Source organism: Aplidium turbinatum, chromosome 13 (genome assembly GCF_918807975.1).
Source record: "Aplidium turbinatum chromosome 13, kaAplTurb1.1, whole genome shotgun sequence".
NCBI classification, from domain to species: Eukaryota; Metazoa; Chordata; class Ascidiacea; order Aplousobranchia; family Polyclinidae; genus Aplidium; species Aplidium turbinatum.
The window spans coordinates 20,181,332-20,202,096 of record NC_137484.1 but is presented as its reverse complement, the minus strand read 5'-3'; the positions used below and the strand labels follow the sequence as shown (position 1 = coordinate 20,202,096).

Here is a 20,765-nt window from a genome sequence, read left to right as displayed (position 1 = left end):
ACACGTTCTCTTCATCTCAGTTCGTGGCGCATACGTTGCGTCTCGGGTTGCCATTCTAGAGGGGATGAGTTCGATACTATCCGGAAGCATTGACTTTTTTTTCCTTTTTTTTTTTCTTTATTTAAACTTTGAACCGAAGCGCATTTTTGTGATCAATTTTTAATTTGAGTAGCCTACAGCCCATTTTTTTATGTCTTTTCAAATGTGAGAAATAAAGTTAGAGTTTTTTTAATTTGCTGGAATTTGAGAATTTCTCTTGGTAATTTTCCGATCGTGATAAGTGGTCCAATTTTCCAATCGTCCACTTTTTTTAAAAGAAAATTACATTTTTGCTCTCAAGTTAGTTATAGCCTATACAATATACAAAAATGCGCTTCGGTTCAAAGTTTAAATAAAAAAAAAAAATGAAAAAAAAGTCAATGCTTCTGGATAGTATCGAACTCATCCCCTCTAGAATGTCAACCCGAGACGCAACGTATGCGCCACGAACTGAGATGAAGAGAACGTGTTGAATTTAGAACTTTATATCGGCGCTTCACGTCTTTTGCTTTGAAAGAGAAAAAGAAAAAAGTACTTATGTAATGACGTCATGACCGGTCAAATAGTGTTTTAGATTCAAAGACCGGCGCTGGTCAAATAGCCACTGCCTTGTTTATTTGCCAGCAGAAAAAAATAAACCGAACTACTTGCTACAGTATATATATCAGACATTATTAGCTCTTGTTCACTCATTGATTACAATGCCATGTTTGCTTGTTTTGTCGTTCTGTGTGCCTATTATGAGCAATTTTGGCTGCAATAAGATTGTAATAGTACGGTACTCAATTCAATTCAATTCAATACTAGGTTAGTAATAATAGGCTCTTGTATAGAAAACTGCATATTGGTAGTTCCTTTCCTACTGTAGATTGTGTTTGCCAACTATGTTATTACAATATAGCTCGTCCAACATAAATGTTATGCATTCCATGCAACAACTTATCCAGCCGGTCAGTGCTACAGATTTTCTTCAGCTCCTAAGCCTTCACCAAACAACTTTTGTTTCTGTTTATCTGTGTAAAATCTTAAATAATAATAAAGAAAATACAAACAAATTAAAAGGAGCAAAGCTTGAAATACCAATTCAAGAGTACTTAGGCAGTTCAGTACAGGGCTCAAGGGAATATACAACCATTGTATATTCCCTACACAACACATTGTGCTCAACAAACAATTATTCGCTGGAGGGGCATCTTTTTTGTTGAATTTGTATTAGCTTACGTTTATTTTATGTTATGTTGTCCGCTCACTATCTCGTCTCATGACCACACTCCCGCATAATTATGACAGATTGCTACCACCTTTTGTGTTTGTTCGTCAGTTGTTGCTTGTACGCAGGTCAGTGCAGTTTTATTGAATTTCAGTCATTTATTATTAACATTTCACGAATAATTGTTTTGTTTAGATGAATTAAGATATTTTCCTGAAGAGGGCAGAAAGTTTTGCCGAAAACGTTCGAAATTATGTATCTATTTCATTTCTGTATTAATTTTGAATTATGCAATTCAATGTTATTAAGTTGTTATCGATTGTCTGTCTATGGTTTTTAAAAAGTACCTCTCTACCAAAGCTATACATTGTGTACGGTATTTGATTTTGTGATAAGTTTTTACGCACCGTTGCACAATGCACAGCGGGTGCAACGTTGCCAGATTTTCTGTAAAGTTTGCTAACTCCGGCTTTTTTCCGGCTTGACAGAAAAATATATGCTTTGAAGTTTGATGGATTAGAAAATTTATAAAAAGTGTTTGCCTAATCTTCTATAAAGAATTAATTTCTGTCGCAGGTATAAAAAATCTAGTTTCCAAAATCTCCTTTTTCAAGAAAGCCAAAAAAGGCCTTACCTCCACAAAGTAAACAATGTCAATATCACACCAAGTCAGAAATTTCTGATTTGGTCTGATATTGTTTACTTTGTTTCAAATATTTTGTCACACTGCTCATCCTATTTGATCATCAGTTGAATCACAAGAAAGTTTGATGAAAAGTTTAGTAATGAAGTTTTGTTTTGGAATTACCTCCACAACCTTGCTCTTCTTTGCTGTGAGCTAAACGTCTTGCCTTGCTCTTCTTTGCTATGAGCTAAACGCATCAAGACGTGTTCCCCTTACGACCATCAGCACTCTTGATAACGCACCATGGCCGATCTTCATAGCAACTGTCCATACAAATCTTAAATATATCAGCTAAAGCTATGTGGGCTAATAAAGCTATAGCTTAAATATATGTTGTTTTTGTTTTGTAACATTTTCTTTTTTTATTTTCCCTTTATATCTTAAATTTTTCTGAAGGTGTTGCGACCGTGCCAAATTTCTTTCAACTCAATAACTTACTTCGGTCTCAAGCACGTTTTAACGTTCGCGTTTTGTCGCTTCTACCCTTTTATCGACCTTTGCTATGCTGACGTGCATTTTTTTCATATGATGGTCAGAAATAAAAACAACCGAACTGAACTGAACCTTGCGTTTTTTTTCGAAACTTCCGGGTGCTTTGTTATGTGTGTGTGTGTGTGTGTGTGTGTGTGTTTGCATGTCTGTTTTTTTGCTGTAGCCTACAATTGTCGACATCCCTGTCGTCGACATTGCTGTTTTGCTTATCAAAAAAACCTTCCGATTGACTTTTTCTGACCTCTGATACATAGTATCGTTTGTTTATTACGCTCATCTGGGTCTTTCAGCATACTTAGTTATGCACAACTGCAGCAGAAGAATGTGGTGAACTATTGCGTTTGTGTTGTGGCAACACTGAGGCTATAGTCAAGTCAAAGTTGATATACAGTGTGTTTGGTACGTAGTTTTTCTAAATTCTTCTTAATTGTCACATATAATCATTAGTTTGCAATTCGTGTGTGTACTACAGTACTGTTGAACATTTTTAATGTTAGATAGATAAACACGCAGGGGTTACAAGGTTTAGTCTACAAGGCCTATATTATTATTAAGTTAACAATGGATATAATACCGTAATAAACCTTGTTTCATTTTGTACAGTAAACTTTTCACTCCATGTAGCCTCCTAATGAGGTGGAAGCTTGGTGTCCTCATTAGCTTTCAATTCCTTCTTCCATTATTCTATGCCCAAGTAATATTCTAGTAAATATAAATCACATATAAAAGCACCATATTAGAATTAAATTTTTTTGTTTTATTGCAGCTTTTAAAAACTTCATTTTTGCCAGATTAATTACCGAGCTGATTATTGGCTATTGCTTGCATGAAAGCGACATTAAATATGATCAGTAGCTTGTCTTTGTACAAACAATGGAGATGTTTTCAACCAAAGGTTTCTTTATTGGTATCAAGTATTAAATCCTCACAGCTCATACTTCAATGCAATTATTCAGATGAGAAACATTCAAATGTAAGATTTGCACCTTTATGTCACAGATCCATTGTGCAAGTTTGTGGGAAAGATTCAATTGATTTCTTGCAAGGCCTTTTAACAAATGATGTTACAAAGCTTGCGAAAGCACAGTGCATGTACACAATGATGCTCAACAAGAAAGGTCGTGTTGATCATGACATACTAATGTATTGGCCAAAGAAAAATGATAATAACATCATTTTACTTGATTGCCAAAGTGAATCAGTGGATAAAATAATAAAGACTCTCAAGTTATATAAGCTGAGGAAAAAAGTTTATATTTCTGTGAGAGAAGACTATTCTGTTTGGCAAATGCGATTTAACGTATTGATGCGTTATCCAAAAGATGTGTCCGATAAGGTTGAATTGACTCAATATTTTTCACCAAATATATTTTCTAGCAACATCAATCCATACCACGATGATGCTGTAATAGCTTGCAATCAAGATCCTCGTTTATCATGGCTAGGATGGAGAATTATAGCAACGTCTCAGCCGTGTGAAGACAATCATCTTGAAAATGTTGACGTGTATCATACTTCTAGATACTTTTTTGGAATCCCTGAAGGACCTGTCGATTTGCCACCTGGAAAAAGTTTACCGTTTGAATCTAACTTAGATTATATGAATGGGATTAGTTTTCACAAGGGCTGCTATTTAGGTCAAGAACTAACAGCACGGTCACATTTCACAGGTACTATACGCAAACGGCTCATGCCGCTGCTCATTTCAAGTCGCAGTAGCAAAGTAATTGAAAACAATGCAAGCCTTTTTGACGGAAAAGGAACTTCTGTTGGAAAACTTCGTTCCACTCTGGACAAAAGACATGGGTTAGGGTTAGTTAAGTTAGACAGGCAATTAGTAGTACTAACTACAATGCATGGAATAAAAATCAATGTAAATGAGACTCATTGGTGGCCAAAGAAAGATTCATCTACTGCCTTGAATACTTGAATATTTTGTATATTTGATTTGTTGCAATTTATACTGCTACATAGTATAATGGTACAGTATTCAAATTAAATGGGTTTACAATCTTTTATATGTTTATGTCAATGCAACAGTAAAGTGCTTAGTAAATTTATGCTGGATAGCCTACGTTGCGACTTACTGTATGCCATTTCTCATCTTTGAATCTGAAGGTGTTAGGGCTAAAAATATCATGTTTGAAACAAAGTGTAAAACCTTTAGAAATGTGGTCTAAACTTTTGCTGTGAATCTATTATGGGTTTATGTTATGTTTTATCACCTTGCGCAGTTCAGACAGAAATTTTTTAAGTTCTTGATTCTAGATACATTGAAAGTGTGTATATACATATTACTGGAGAGGACATAGTTTTTGTTAGTAAAAATCAGCTTGGTCCAATCTTGTTACCATGTTAGTATAGCTAGGCCATTTTCTAAACAGTTATATTTGTGCATTTATACATATGTTTCAGATTTAAAAAACTCTGATGAAAAGTGCGATTGGAAAGGGCGAGTTTTAAACTACTTTGAATTTAATGATCGGTTATTTTTTGGCATTTCTTTATGATTGCGTTTTTCTTGTGATCTTCATATTTCGACACACACTCAAGCAATAACGAAATTAGTGTGCAGGAAATAATGAAATATCTTTTGCACGAAATGCATTTAATTAACAGTTAGTTTTTGTGATTTTTTTTTGCGATACAAAAGTTTATTCTGATACATGTCATTTTTTATCTTGAAAAGGAAATGTTTTCTGTTTGAGATGGTCAAATATGTATTTTCATCTGGATTGCATACAAAATTAAGATGTGACAACAAACACTTACAGCTGCTTGATTTTGAATTAGCAGCAAGTGTTTAATTTATACATCTTAAGAAAATCTCAACAGTTTTAAAAATTATTGTTTTCCATATTGATGTTTCTATGGATCCAGAACATAAGATGTGTTTATATTAAGAATGCTAATGAGATGATACTGGTATGATCATGTATCGTACATGAAATGCTCTGGAGAACCTTAGATTTCTAACCTGTTGTGTTAGGTATATAATGACATATTGAAATCGACTCACTATGAAAGTACAAGACATTCTGCACTGCAAGTTTTCTAACTGGTATCCGATATTTCAAAAACAAACCATAAAAAGGTATTTTTGCAATGTCATTAACTATAAGATGTGCATCTCAATACGACACGTGTAGTCGCTAGCCGTGTACCTCCTTGTAAAGTCATGCTCACGGAATTTTTTTGTTGAGTTTAGCAGTTAAACAGTAAACACGTACTTTAGTCACTTGGTTGTGTCAATGAAATGTATTGTCAATTGAAAATATGTTTTTGCCTAACTTTATGGCTGGAACCACATATCAAAAACCCTACTAAAATTTGGCAAGACGCAAGAGATCGATCAAACTGTAACATCATTGTACATCGAGGGCTGTATCAGCCATGATACCTACAGAGAGAGATGGCTGAAAATATATTGAGTACTTACTTACACTTTCATGTGTTTACTATTGTGGTTTAACGTTTTTGTTTTGACCCGGTATTACAAAAGTACTGAAAAACTGCCTCCTATCAAAACATGACTTAGTTATATCTGATCTCATATATGTAAATATTATTTGTGGTTATTTTAAACTTTTTATCACAGCCTCTCCATTTTATTATCTGATGACTTTATCGCTTATCTCAAAGACAATGGAACTTTGATCCTTCCCAAGGGAGTGGACTTTAGGGAAGAACAGATCCATGATGGCAAGGATTTTGATGAGCGATGGGAAGACAACATTGAGGAGAGCGTAAGTGCGTATTTTTTTATTTTATTTTTACTTTTAAAAGCATGATTCATGAATGAAAAACTAATGAAGAACCAAAAGTATGTTATGCTCATCACATCACAACTTTACAAGTGATCGTCTTGGATGTAAATAAAAAACATATAACTATGTGGCAGGAACTAGTGGTGCGGTACTGATGAACCCAGCCTCATGGGCGAAACACGTGTCTATCGCTGAGTTCCTGCTACACTCGACTGCCGAGAAACATATATATATACCTTGTATTATATTGATTTTTTAAAGGAAGTTATTTATGATAATTATTCAAGTGACTTACACGTTACACCATAGCAGGTTTTGCATTCAACTGAGCTGGTGCAATTAGATATTTTTCGGCAACTAAATTTATTTGAATATTTTTTGTCTTTGGATGTGGTGTTTCAGTCCATTGTTTAACTCCTCGCTAGTGTTGCCATTTGGAAATCTCCAGTGTATAATTTCAAATTTTCCTTTACTGTCCTGGCTATTTAAGTACTGCATAGTGCATAGTAACAATGTTCGAAAACAGATATTTTAAAATACAGCCAATGACAATGAAAGCTTTTTTCCTGATTTTGGTTTCATTTCGAAACAACTTTAATTTCATGATGGTATGAATCGAAAACAATCTACTGAATTATTATTAACGCTTAAGAGTTTAACACAAACATACTGGGGCTTTTCCAAATTAATTCTGTTTGTGGTCCAAAAATCTCTTAACAAAGAATGGAATTCGTAACATAAGACAACGTAACTTGTATCTAAATGGAATATTTTTATAAGAGATTTTTGGACCACAAACAGAATTAATTTGGAAAAGCCCCAGTATGTTTGTTTGCGTTCTAACTTATCAATTATATGCAGTCTCAAACTGAGACGATTGAGTTTTCCGGATTGATTGAAGACATAATTGAAGGCATAAAGAAACTCGGAGGAAAGGTGTTTCCAAAAATGTCATGGAGTGCTCCCAGAGATGCAAGTTGGATCAACAATAACACGTTAGAATGCACCACGCCTGGTAATAAGAACTTATTTACTACATTTACATAACACGGACTAGGGGTGTTCGATTTCGATTAAGGTGATATTCGAAATTCGTTTTTCGTATTGGACATATTCGCAATTATAGCCGCCCTTTCGGCTGAACGCGGTTGAAAGTAACTCAAGTGGCGCAAAATCTGTCTTGTCACATATGGCAAGCGAAAAAAGACTTCGACGCATGTGCATCGTCGATCACGTGACTATCACACGCTCTCGCGGGTTTAACGGCCAGGGATGCCAGGTTGGCATTTTTAATGCCAAATTTCACAAATTTCTCAAGAATGAAGATAGCTAGGTTGTGCAATAGCAGAAAGTGTAAGCTGAGCTTTGTCGCAGTTTTATCCATTTTTTACCGAATCCATAGGCGCCTAAGCCGTGGGGGCAGGGCCATAGCCAATCCGCAGAGCAAGGGGAGTCAACTTTTTTTTTAGAAGGGGCCGAAAAAATTTAAATGGGCAAAATCATTATAATTGTAGCTGTTGCTCGAGAATGTTGAGATTTTATTTGCTCGAGAATGAGAATGCTCGAGAATGTTGAGATTTTATTTTATTATTTTTGGGGCGGGGGCGTTCGAGTCGAAACCTCTGCAGTGAAATGTCGCGGCAGTGAATCGCTCGCTGTGAAAATGAACTTGAAGTGTTTGGGATCCCAGCGACCTCGGCTTCAGCGGAGCGATCGTTTTCAAAAGCCCGGCCTGACCGTCACGAAGCTGAGATCCCAACTGATGGGTGACCATGTCGCTTGTGTTTTTAAACACCAACATGGGCCTGTAGCTGTAGACGTTATTTTGTGTTCTTTTTTCGCAAATTTTCATCGCTTTTTTTCGCGTTTTCTAGCGAATTTTCATGTCGTTTCTTTTAATAAAATCACATTTTGCAGTGTGGTGAATAGTTGTGATATTCGAAATCGAAATTCGGAAATCGAAAATAAATTGAATTTCGAATATTCAAATAATCGAAATTGAACACCCCTAACACGGACTTTATATTGCTTATATCAGTGAAGATTTTTCACGTGGAAGAATTTAAAAAAAGCAATTTCAACTGCCTGAAGCATATAATTCAGCAAAACTTCCAATCGTTCACAGTCCGTTTTTTTGTTAAAAGTTTCATGTGAGAACAAATCATGACTAAAGATAGTACTTTAAAAAGAGTGGGTATCTTAATCCACTATATTAAGCCTATCTCTAGTGTTTTTTTTGCATTATATTTACAGATAATTTGTTCAGCCACTTTTGTGTTTGTGTTACATTGAAGCACGCTTTGATTCATGGTTCTTGCGTGACACCAAGTTATTTTCGTTAATCTGTGATAGAAAAATATCTTGCCAACCTTAATTGAGTTTTGTAAATGGATGGATGAAGCATTTCAAGACCAACTTTACTATGTGCCAATATCTTTTTGATCAGGTGAAATTCTTCTATTATTGAAAAGTTCCGATTTTGTTCAATTTGATTTGTCATCCATATTCGACCAATGTGACGACAGCCTCTGCGAACCAATGTATCATGAGGTGAGATGCCATGAGACTAGTGGATCATGTTCATTAATGGTGTCATGAATTATAATCACGCAAACATTTCTGTAGTTTTTTTGTTTGTTTCTGGACGTTATCATGTTCAGCAGTAGGTTTGCACATAACTTTATCGTTTTTCATATTTTATGCTTAAATATGTTCTGTGTGGCTTAGAAGACAATAGGCTGTAATTATTCAAAACCGCATTGCTCTATTTAGTTGAATTGTTAAACCTTATTCGATTGATATTGTTATAAACGGCAAATTGCGTTTTTGTCACGGTTGTAAATTATCTGTTTTCTATTTTGCAAATAACGGCGTTTTCCTATCTAATGAAAGTATGGTGTTTTAAGTGTACAAAATAGTTAAGCATTTTGAACAGAACAGATTGCATTTTTTTAATCAGTTGTGAAGCCGTCTGCATAGGTTGAATTCCAGCTGACGAAGTCGTCCTTTTTACAAAGATTCAACGTATTATATAGAAGTTATATTTAAGACGGACTATGCCAAATGAAAATAAAACGAGGTTTTTTGTCGTTAGCTGGTGCTGCGAAAGTGGGCCAACCTTTCACCGGGAATGGAATTTCGTTGTTTTGTACGGAACAAGCAGCTGATCGGTGTAAGCCAGCGAGATTTCAAGCTACATTACAGCTACATAGAACGGGACAAACACATACTGAGCAAGGAGATATGTGAATTTGTTACGAAAGAAATTGTGGACAAATTTCCAAGCTCGGATTGTAAGCAAAATTTACGTTACACTTGGTTATGTAAATGTGATGAAACTCAGAGCGGCAGAGCTTAAAAGTATCCAGCTCCTAACTGCAAGTTTGTTAAAGATCCGGTCTGGATACGCCAGTATTCAATTCTGGATACACCAAAAGCCTTCTTACTCCGCAGCTCTTAGCTGATTAACTTGTTTCACCTTGCCTGTTATATATGCCACGCTTATGTATTAATAAGGCATTTCCATGCATGAAAACTTACATGTGTGATTTCCACTCATGTTTGTTTTTCTTGTTTTTTAGTTGTTGTGGATTTGTACAAGAAAAGAAATGTAAGTGCTGTCGCTGTCTTTTTTGTCTTTCTATTAAAAGTTGTTTTTTTTCCCGCTCCAATTTGAAATCAGTTGTTATATGCTTCCAACGCTGCAAATGATACGCAAATATTTGTGTGCAGGGAAATTATTGGATTATAGACTTCAATCCGTTTGGTGCGATGACAGACTCCTTGTTATTTACATGGGATGAGTTAGTCGACAACAAATTGAACAGCACATCCGCAAGCGTTGACCTGGTCAGCCAAGGTAAAATTAATCTTAACAGAATCTCTCAAGTGTAGTAGTGCGATCAGGGCTTTGGAACCGGAATGAGAATGAAACTGCTCCAGCTCTCTTTTATCAGAGTATAGCTCCAGCTCCATTACCGTATTTTCTTGAATAACATACGGCTTCATTAATCGTCACCTTCGATCAGTAATCACCCCAAATTTATAGTTTTACGAAATAGCAGACGTACACCAATTATCCAACAATTAAAAATACCAGCCAACAGTTATTGTCACGATTTCTTTCTATCTCTTACCAGGAAAAAGACTTGGAAAGATTCAATGACGTAGTTTGATGGGTCAACCGAAAAGCAGTCAATTAAATGTCGAATAATTCTACTAGTGCAATGATAATCTGACTTCTCGAAGAACTTTAACGAACGGCTTCTCAAATAACTCTAATTTCTGCATCAACTACCAATCCACAACTCATAGCACAACTCTCATAATCAACTCATAATTATCACCATAATAATAATCTCAGAAATCTCAGAATCTCAGAATAAAAATTACACAAACTACACCACTATTTATATAGTTGGTTGTTCAGTCCAGTAACTTCGAGAAGGTTACATCATAAAGAACCCTCGCTCGGTCACGTAGCATTTAAATGTCAACAAGCAGAAGCTTATAGAATTCTAAAGAATGTCACGTTCGCAAGAAGATTCTTACATAACAACGATTTTGCAATCGGACATTTACAGATAAACAACCTTATGACGTCATGACAAACGACGCTCAGAAATCATGAAAAACAACAGAACCTTCTAGATTTGCATGCTTACAGATGATTCTAGAAATACGTTACATAATACAAATTTCTCAATCAGAGGTTACTTCAGGTCATAACCGATAATAACACAACGCACCAGAATTCCATAATGAAAACAACACGCTTGTTGAAGATACCAAGCAAGCCATTGCGAGGCATTTGCACCTTGATTGTGACATACGCCCCCCCTTAGAATATTGTTGCAAACAATATAACAACACAATCAATACAAAACATATTACAAAACAATTAATTACTCAATAATCAATTCTCATAAGTCCATCGTTGCATGAACTACCAACGATAACTTTTCTCAAAACAATAGTCACGTTTACTGTGAAAGTTTTCATCGTCCTCAATGTCTTCAGTGCATCGGCGAGCAAGATGACCCATTTTCCTACATCGGAAACACCTCCTCTCCGGACAGTCCTTGGCGAGATGACCTTCTTTATGACAATTATAGCAAGCCTTTTCATCAAAAGGGCAGCTCCTGGCTATGTGTCCAATCTCCCCACATCGGTAGCAGTGGTTGTCACGACAACGTCTGTTTTCCGAATGTCCGCCGTCAGCAACACACTCCCTGGCGAAGTGTCCGCTTCTACCGCATCTATAGCAAACCCCAAATGGTCGTCGCCTGCCTCTTCTCCTCGGTTCTTCGCGCTCATTGTATCCATTACCGTGAGATCGTCGCTGATTATCTGCAGAACAATCTCGAGCAAAGTGACCATTCTTGCCACAAGAATAACAAGTAACTTCAGAATCTTTCTCAATAACACTTCCGATTATAAGATCAACTAAAGGATTTTGTAAACATAACGCTTTCACAGTCCCACTACAATACGGAGTTTCGATAGATATCATCGCTAACGGTCCTTGGATTGAAGTGGTATCTATTTTTGTCACATGGCCAGTTTTTCCCGTTAACTGACTGTCTTTAACCAAATCTCTCCTCACCATTATACCCGTAGAACCAGAATCACGTAAAACTTTTACCTTTTTGTTTCCAACTTTTCCATCCACTACTGGCAGGTAATCTTCAGCTATTATTTTTCCGCAAACATCTTCATCCGGTTTCTCCTCCCCAAGCGTGGGTTCCGGAATCATTAACGCACAACCGCATCGATAAACGTCCGTGTCTTTATCTTTTCCAGACTGATTGGATAGGGAAAACGACTTGTCCTTGCATTCCTTCGCTTCGTGTCCTTGCCTATTGCAACGATTGCACCACTTCCTCGATTCCTGATGATTTCTGTTAGTCTTCTTCCGGCAGTTAACAGACTTATGACCTAAGCCATTACAATTAAAACAACGTACTTTCTTGGAACAGCACCTCCTTTAAAATTATTTGTTTGCTCTTCGTCATTATCGCATGACAACGTCTCTTCAGTCGACAACTTTTCATCATGAGCAACTAAATACTGTTCCGCCACACTGGCTATGTCTTCTAAATTCTTCGGACTTCTTTCCATTAAATAAACAGACAGATCTTTTGAACATGAATCTGTGAATTGTTCCTTAACTATAAGGTTTGCCAATCCGTCCAATGATTGATCGGCCGCCGAAAGTTCAAACCATTTTAACAAAAGGTTTCTTAAACGTTCAATAAATTGACCTGGACTTTCGTGTCGTTCAGGCTTTGCCTCACGGAATCTTTGACGGTATCCATGCTCGGTAAAATTGTATCGCTTTAACAGAGCTAACTTCAATCTGTCGTAGTTCATGGCTTCTTCTTGCGAAAGTCTTGAATATACATCAAGAGCTTGTCCCGATAATAACATGCTTAGCTGGGTAGCCCACGTCGACTTCTCCAATTTGGCTATTGTAGCATATCTTTCAAATCTTAACAAATAACTATCCAACTCATCTTTTTCTTCAACAAATGATGGCAAATCTGGACGTCTAACTTGCGCCACAATAACATCTCGAGCATTATCATTAGTAGAATTAGATCGCTCACTAATGTCCAGCTTTTGTCTTTCTAATTCAAGTTTTAACTTTTCCAATTCATATTGCGCTCTTCTTTCTTCTGCTTCGCGTTGCGCCCGATTCTCTTCGGCTTCTGCTTCGCGCTGTGCCCGCTTCTCTTCGGCTTCAGCTTCACGCTGCGCCCGCTTCTCTTCAGCTTCAAGTTGTGCAGCTTCAGCCTCACGCTGTGCTCGTTTTTCTTCAGCTTCAAGTTCTGCTTTCCTTATTTCACGAGCAGCTCTTCTATCTTCTCTTTCGTCAGCTTCTCGCTGAACTTTTTGGTCCATTATCTTGTGATACTCTTTCATCACAAACTGAGACTTCTCATTACCAGTCAGCCCCATTCGTTCAGCCATGCTCCCTAAGTCTTCAATCATCTCATGTTTGACAGTATCCGCCATCTTGACATTAATTTATTATTCTTTCAATAAATCTTCGATATTCTTCGGTTTTTCGGTTATATTCCTTTTCGGTTATTCCCGGACGAGCCCCCAGAATGTCACGATTTCTTTCTATCTCTTACCAGGAAAAAGACTTGGAAAGATTCAATGACGTAGTTTGATGGGTCAACCGAAAAGCAGTCAATTAAATGTCGAATAATTCTACTAGTGCAATGATAATCTGACTTCTCGAAGAACTTTAACGAACGGCTTCTCAAATAACTCTAATTTCTGCATCAACTACCAATCCACAACTCATAGCACAACTCTCATAATCAACTCATAATTATCACCATAATAATAATCTCAGAAATCTCAGAATCTCAGAATAAAAATTACACAAACTACACCACTATTTATATAGTTGGTTGTTCAGTCCAGTAACTTCGAGAAGGTTACATCATAAAGAACCCTCGCTCGGTCACGTAGCATTTAAATGTCAACAAGCAGAAGCTTATAGAATTCTAAAGAATGTCACGTTCGCAAGAAGATTCTTACATAACAACGATTTTGCAATCGGACATTTACAGATAAACAACCTTATGACGTCATGACAAACGACGCTCAGAAATCATGAAAAACAACAGAACCTTCTAGATTTGCATGCTTACAGATGATTCTAGAAATACGTTACATAATACAAATTTCTCAATCAGAGGTTACTTCAGGTCATAACCGATAATAACACAACGCACCAGAATTCCATAATGAAAACAACACGCTTGTTGAAGATACCAAGCAAGCCATCGCGAGGCATTTGCACCTTGATTGTGACAGTTATCAATTTTGTGATGGGTTGCTGGACATAAATTATGTGAAATCAGCATTAGCATCTCATGAAATTAATTATAGTTAGAGCTGTTTATCAAATAACTGGCTCCAGTTCCACCTGAATTTTACACACAGCTCATTTTTTTGGTTGCTTTCAGACGGTATTGTTGTTGGACAATTGCGATACGCAGATGCTCGTACCACTGTCCAGCCAAGCGATTACTTGAGTTCCAGCATTCCCGTTGACTTTGTTGACTTAACCACTGGTGCAGACGCTACCAAGCTGATTGACTTCATGCGAATGGTGAGTTTACGAGGATGTGGAAAGCGTTAAGTTCGTTTTTTGTTTTGTTTCCGAGATTGCTCTTGCCCAAGTGCATTGAGGTTCAAGATTTAGTGAATAGAAAGACTATGAACCGTAATTTTAGAAGTGGATAGGAAGACAGGGATCTTGGCACCCACCTTCAGGCATGCATTTAAGTATTTTCCTGACACGGCCGCGTGCTCTTGGGCGGTATCGAACTTGCGCCCCTTTTAAGTGTTGCACTACTGCTCTCACCACTCGGCGCTGCAGCCGTTTTGTTTATGACTTTTGGTTTGCTGCATTTGCTTTCATGCCACTAAACTTCGAGAAATATGTTTGAAAGAATTTTTGTCGACATGAGCCTCAGTGGTGGAAGTACCTGCCCAAAATAACACTTAAGCTACGTTTACATGATAGGCGAAATGAAAATGACCGAAGTGAAATCTCAAAGCGGCGTGAAAAAGGTTTTGTTCACATGCCATCTCATTGCGACTGCTTTTGTTTGCAGATGAAAAGGGTAGGCACTTTAACGTAGCACACTCTTCGAAAAACGTACACGCAAATCAGCTGACTTCAGTCATGTGACTCAACACGTGATTATCTGGTCGTCTTTATCGAAAAATTTTGATACAAAGAAATTTAACTGAATGCATCCCCACAACCTGCGTGGCCGAATGGGATAGGGCAAAGGAGTAGTAATTTCGCTTGCGTGGGTTCGATTCCCACCTTCTGCTAATACCATTTTTTTTCTGCAACTGAACTGAGTGCAAGAAGAATCTTAATGACTGCAATCAATGGAGTTAATAAGGAAAATTGTGACTGAAATACCAGTGATGTCATATACGTCACGCATGATTGCGTTATGGAATTCGGACAGTGTACTACTACTACGTTAAAGTGCCTACCGGTGAAAAGAATACAGCCTCTACGCATGAGTGATTTTCGCGCCTGTAACTAGGCTACTGAGTACGCTGAAAATTAAGCTAGTTATTCTACCAAAAAAAAACAAAAACAACATAGATTCCACAATAAAACATGCCGTTCCAAAGGGTACATTAACCACTACTGAAATAGCACAAGTATTTTCAAAATTCTTTTGGGTCAATAGACTGACATCACAAGTTCAGAGCCAATAATTTACTTGTGTTCTTCAAGAATGGACTAGCTTAATTTCTTGGCTAATTATTTGCTCTTTACTAGTGCACCAGTCCAATGCATGTCTCAAATTCTAGACTAGTCCCAGTTGAAAATGTATATCATCGTGACTTTACAAATATAAAGCTATGCCCATTGCACTGATGTAATGCTCAAGTTCTCCTTTCCTAATACACTTTGCAGCATATCTTTCAGAAATTGGGAGGATTGGTTACAGATGGCTGGTTCTAAAAAGCACAACCAACATTTTAGACCAGTGGAAAAATTCTATTATTATGACTTCAAAAACAAAACTATTTTATTTATGTTATGTTCAAGTTCTTTTTACGTGCTACACTACAAATTACTACACAGTCTACACTACCAGTTAACTGACTCTAATCAAACTACTAGGGCTAATTTCATTGCTAGGATCTCATTGCGGCGTGTTTACATAGCCGCAACCAGTTGATATCGGTTTCATTTCTGTCAAAACTACCGATGTGAAATCCAGACCGCCATGAATCTCGCTTCGGTCGCCGCGTGATACAGATTACGCGTCCGCCAAACGAACCGAAATGGAAATCTTTCATTTCGGGCGCAATGAAACGTCATGTAAACGTAGCCTAGATGTGTTTAATAAAATAAATATATTCTTCACCAAGATTTTAGTGCTGCCAAGTAAAGCTAATGCAGCAAATAAAATCATCATTGTCAAAAACATTTTGGAGTAGACTCTTCCTTCGATAAAATTATATAAGTTATTTTTGATAAAAATTATCTCAAAATAAAACTTGAAGATTCATCTTGTTAAGAAAATCCAAAACGATGATGACTCATCGGAAAGCGAGGATGAAGAATGGAAGTTACCATCGTGATCGCTCATTCAACATGGAATTGTGATGCGCTGTTTCAGTGGATGGGGTGAACTCCCAGTCCCACGCACTTGTGGTCTGCATTCAAGGGAGAAATGCCATCGGTTCAACATTCGTTATAACAACATGCAAAAATAACAATTAATATATCATTCAATTAATCAATAATATGTCATCAACCAGTTTATTCCGGTTAGATTCAGTTTGAGTGATTTCGTTATTGACTTTCTAGTTTAAATATTTATTTAAAATGAAAACCGCATTTACATTGTGCACAGCAGAAAACGGTAGGCCTAGGCCTAACATTGAATTTGTTATATGTCTTTTTTTCAGTGATTGTGCCATTTTATTAGATCTAACTGTCAATAAAATCGCTTTTGGGCATGTCGCAAGTCGTCAGACTTTTCTGGGTGTAAGCGAATTTGTTAATGAATTTTTTAGCTGTTCGGTGACTACTGACTCATCATCATTACGTTCCTTTTTCGTATTGAGGGTTGGATACAATGCGCCATTGTTCTCGACCATGAGCTGATGTGACCCGTTTAGGCACACTTTTGACGGTTAGAGTAGGCTACAGTGGCTGGTCACCTTGGAAAAGATTGGAGCCTTACCAAGTATATATTCCATAGTAAACAATGCTAGCTATTAATACTACTGACTACCTGATCTATTTTTATTATGGATCCAGGCTAGCTTATCCAAATGTGCGCTCCAAGGGATCAGTCGACATTCGTAAAATACGTACCGTACTGTTAACTTTCACGGCATGCTGAAGCAAGAACGGATTTCAGGATTGCTCCGTTTAACGGGATGTGGCCTGATGGATAGAAGCATTTGTAAGCAACCACACATTAAAAATAAGCGAAAACTTCCCATGGACGAATGAGGATTCTCTTGGTAAGTGAGGATTCATCAATGCTTGTTCAAGTAAGGTACGGTACATCAGTTGTACGTCTGCAGACGTTGAATCAATGTAAAAAGCGATTGATTTGTTTTACGTTAGCCTATCTGGCGAGATTGAGCTTTTAAAATGGCTTTCTCATTTCGCAGATGAATATTCAACTTATAGTTTCGGAAGATAGTTTGCTTTTTTGTACCAAAGACAGGCAAGACACAACAATAGCTCAGGGTTGAGCCATGAGCATTACAAAAATATATTAATTTTCATAAAATATATTGTTGTAATGCTCAACCCTGTGCTATTGTTGTGTTTTTCCTGTCTTTGGTACAAAGAATATTTAACTGTTGCCGATTTGTATTCTGACGACTTTGTCGAATTGCTTAGGCCTATTACCGAAAAAAGACAATCCTTTTAAAATTTGGTACAATCGCAGCACCTTGCTTTGCATGACTGGTTTTGTGAGGTATGAGTCACAGTATAAAAAACCTGGTTTTCGTTTGAAGTCAATTTATTTTGTTTCAATAGCGCCACATATAAACAAACCAGCAGAGTAGCCTAAATAAAAAGAAATGTAGCCTATGGTATGTTTCTCGGCAGCCGATTTGTAGCAAGAATTGACAGCGATAAAACACGTGAATTGACGGGCGAAACGCGTGAATTGACAGCGGGCGAAACACGTGAATTGACAGCGACAAAACACGTGTTTCGCCCATGAGGCTGGGCTCATCAGTATCGCACCGTAAGTGTTAAACTGTTTTATTCGCATCAACAGCGCACGGGTACAAAGGATTGACACGGCGAGAGAGCACATACAAACATAGCCAGGTCGAAGACTTTCAGAAACCGGCCTGCCACACCCGGCGGCGTGATTTAGGGGTGACGATGCACCCGGAGGGGTAAGTCCACCAGCTTAGGTCGCGGGGCCAGGCTGGGGGGTCGAGGTACCTGTGGAGGGAGAGTGTGGATCGAAAACGTTACATGACCCGTCCGCAAATTTAAAATGGCGGAGCGGGCCAGGAAGACAGGCTCTTTCTGCATTGCCCAGAAAGATGGCCTGCGACGGGCCGGGCGACCCGTCGCGTGTGGACGCTGGAACCGGCAGTAATTGACCGCCGGGCGGCGCCCACGTCTCCTTCACGCGACCTCGGCGCAGGTACTTGACTCTTATACCCGGTCTGCCAGTAGGCAGAGCGGATAAAATTGGGGTCTACCACGAGGAAGAGAGTCAACTATTGAAGGATAATTTGGCTCTCGTTTCAGACAAAATTCAAATAAAAATGTGGAGCAGAGGCTCGATTAATCAATAGAAACAAAAAACATAGGTGGGAATGTAATACATACTCACTGGAAAAGAGTAAGCTTTGATTCGGCGAGCACGGATGTGCACTGGCCAGACGTTGAGGCAGGTTCGCCCAGCTGGGTCGGGGAGGCTAGCGATCGAAACCAGAGGCACTGATAGGCTACATTACCAGGAAAAAGTAGAAAATTGGGGTGGAAATTTTGAGGCTGCATCGAGTTGATCAATGCGTTGAAAGCAGAGCGAGGTTGATCCGAGCGGGCGGGCAGAGACTGGAGACTGGAGCATTATAAATTCGACCAGCGCTTTACCAGTCAGTTTAACTCTTGTCTTTGTGGAAAGAAAAGAGCCAACAAAACCAGCAGGCGCCAAGGCAGAGGACATTGTGAAGAAAGGTGCGTTCTTCGCGGCTATCAGCACAAGGCTGAGCACTCACTAGTACAGCGAGCAGTTGCGATTCGCTAACCATAACGGTGTAGCTTCCACGCTAGCCATTCAGACCATCCAATCAACAATATGTTTCTCGGCAGCCGATCTGTACTAGTGAGTGCTCAGCCTTGTGCTGATAGCCGGGAAGAACGCCCCTTTCTTCACACATGTATGGTAAGTTACAGCTGCCTGGAGGTTAGATTATGGTAGCGAAAGACCATATAAGCGATCAGCAACTACCCCAGAATGGAGTTTGGAGTCAGTCAATATTCCCAAAATATTTGCAGAAAATTTAGAGACCAGAAAACCTGACCCCGTACAGAATCTAATATGGGCATAGAAAGTGATCGTCATCTTCAAGCTCCATTTTCTTTACGAAAACAAATATTTATACAATCGTATTAAATTCCAAATATAATTATAATCGTATAAAATTCCATGTATAAAATTCCATGTATAAAAAATTTAGTTTTAGCATCTGGATTCTGGCAACACTGGTTTGCAGTTGCCACTTGTGTGGTTATATCGGTTATATTAGTTACACTGGTCAACACAACTTTTCTTGCGTGGAGTTTTTCAAAGGATTTAAGGTAATTTTGCGGTGCTGAATCCGAATCTGACCTCAGATTTATCCTATCACATCAGGTTTGTGAGATATGATAACGGCAAATTGTTACTTTTGTCAAAAGTGGAAGATTTGACGTGCGTTTATTGCACATACACATTGTGCTATATCCAGGCCATGTAGTACATAAGTAGCTGAAATACACCCACCAACTATAATTTTGATACCAATTTGTTTTCTAAGCAACATTATTAACCATGCAGTAGTAACAAGCTAAAAGGGAGGCTAAAAGTATAACTGACCCCCACCCCCGTCAATGTTTTGCATGAAACCAGGCGCGAATCTAAGAGTTTTTTTCGGAGGGGGCCATAAAATTTGAAAATCAATTAAAAAGAAAGAAAAAGCTAAACAGATATGAACAATGATACTACGACATATACGATATGCTAGAAAATAGACATATCGGCAGCAGTGGCCGAGTGGTTAGCACGTTGGGCTCGCAGTCGAAAGCCTGTATGTTCGACTCCAGCCACTCGCACTTGCTGTTGTTTCTCTGGGCAAGAAACTTTACGATAATTGCCTCTACCCAGTGATCGATTTCGAGTAATGGGTAGTACCAAATTTCAGTCATAAATAGAGTAGACAACCGGAAACAGACATTGCAGTCGGCTGCAGCGTGGGTCAGGTGTACGTCGGAAGGCGTACACTGATGCATAGCGCTCAAGTCCGCTTTCCCGCAATGCAAGATAAAGATAAACAAACAAACAAACAAAACAACCATTTTCATCAATTGTGATGCCGAGGGACTAATATCAGCTGTTTAGAAGCATATCAAACCATTTGATGAGGAAACATACAATTTTTCACAAAATTTGGAGGGAGCCGGGCCCCCCATAAATCCGCGCCTGCATGAAGCCACAAAGATTTAAACAGGCCTATGGAAATGCTTGTTCAGTAACCTTATTTAAGCTGTTTTGGCCTGTCTAACACTAACCTTTCGTTATGGCACTGCATATGTTGGTGGAAAACGCAACGCCAAATCTTCCACTTTTGACAAAAGTAGCAATTTGCTGTTATCATATCTCACAAACCTGACGTGATAGGATAAATCTGAGGTCAGATTCGGATTCAGCACCCCAAAGTTACCATAAATCAGTTCTCAAAGCCCATGCAAGAAAAAAAAATTTTTTTGTTGTTGACCAGTGTTATTGTTGCTAAAGAAGTTGAGGATTGACCAGTG

The 20,765-nt window shown here is 38.1% G+C and overlaps 2 protein-coding genes across 2 annotated transcripts; both read left to right on the top strand.

Moving 5' to 3' along the window:
- The first annotated feature begins 3,203 nt into the window (after positions 1–3,203).
- LOC145782092 (iron-sulfur cluster assembly factor IBA57, mitochondrial-like) lies at positions 3,204–4,365 on the top strand. The gene is made up of 2 exons (XM_082593832.1): positions 3,204–3,705; positions 3,763–4,365. The coding sequence occupies exons 1-2, from the start codon at positions 3,253–3,255 to the stop codon at positions 4,354–4,356; spliced, it is 1,047 nt and encodes a 348-aa protein (XP_082449958.1). The 5' UTR covers positions 3,204–3,252; the 3' UTR covers positions 4,357–4,365.
- Positions 4,366–5,298: 933 nt separating this feature from the next.
- LOC145782093 (translation initiation factor eIF2 assembly protein-like) lies at positions 5,299–16,708 on the top strand. The gene is made up of 9 exons (XM_082593833.1): positions 5,299–5,520; positions 6,025–6,172; positions 7,055–7,208; positions 8,640–8,743; positions 9,288–9,486; positions 9,775–9,803; positions 9,926–10,052; positions 14,179–14,324; positions 16,274–16,708. Exons 1-9 carry the CDS (start codon positions 5,447–5,449, stop codon positions 16,334–16,336), a joined length of 1,044 nt encoding a protein of 347 aa, XP_082449959.1. The 5' UTR covers positions 5,299–5,446; the 3' UTR covers positions 16,337–16,708.
- The last annotated feature ends 4,057 nt before the right edge of the window (positions 16,709–20,765 follow it).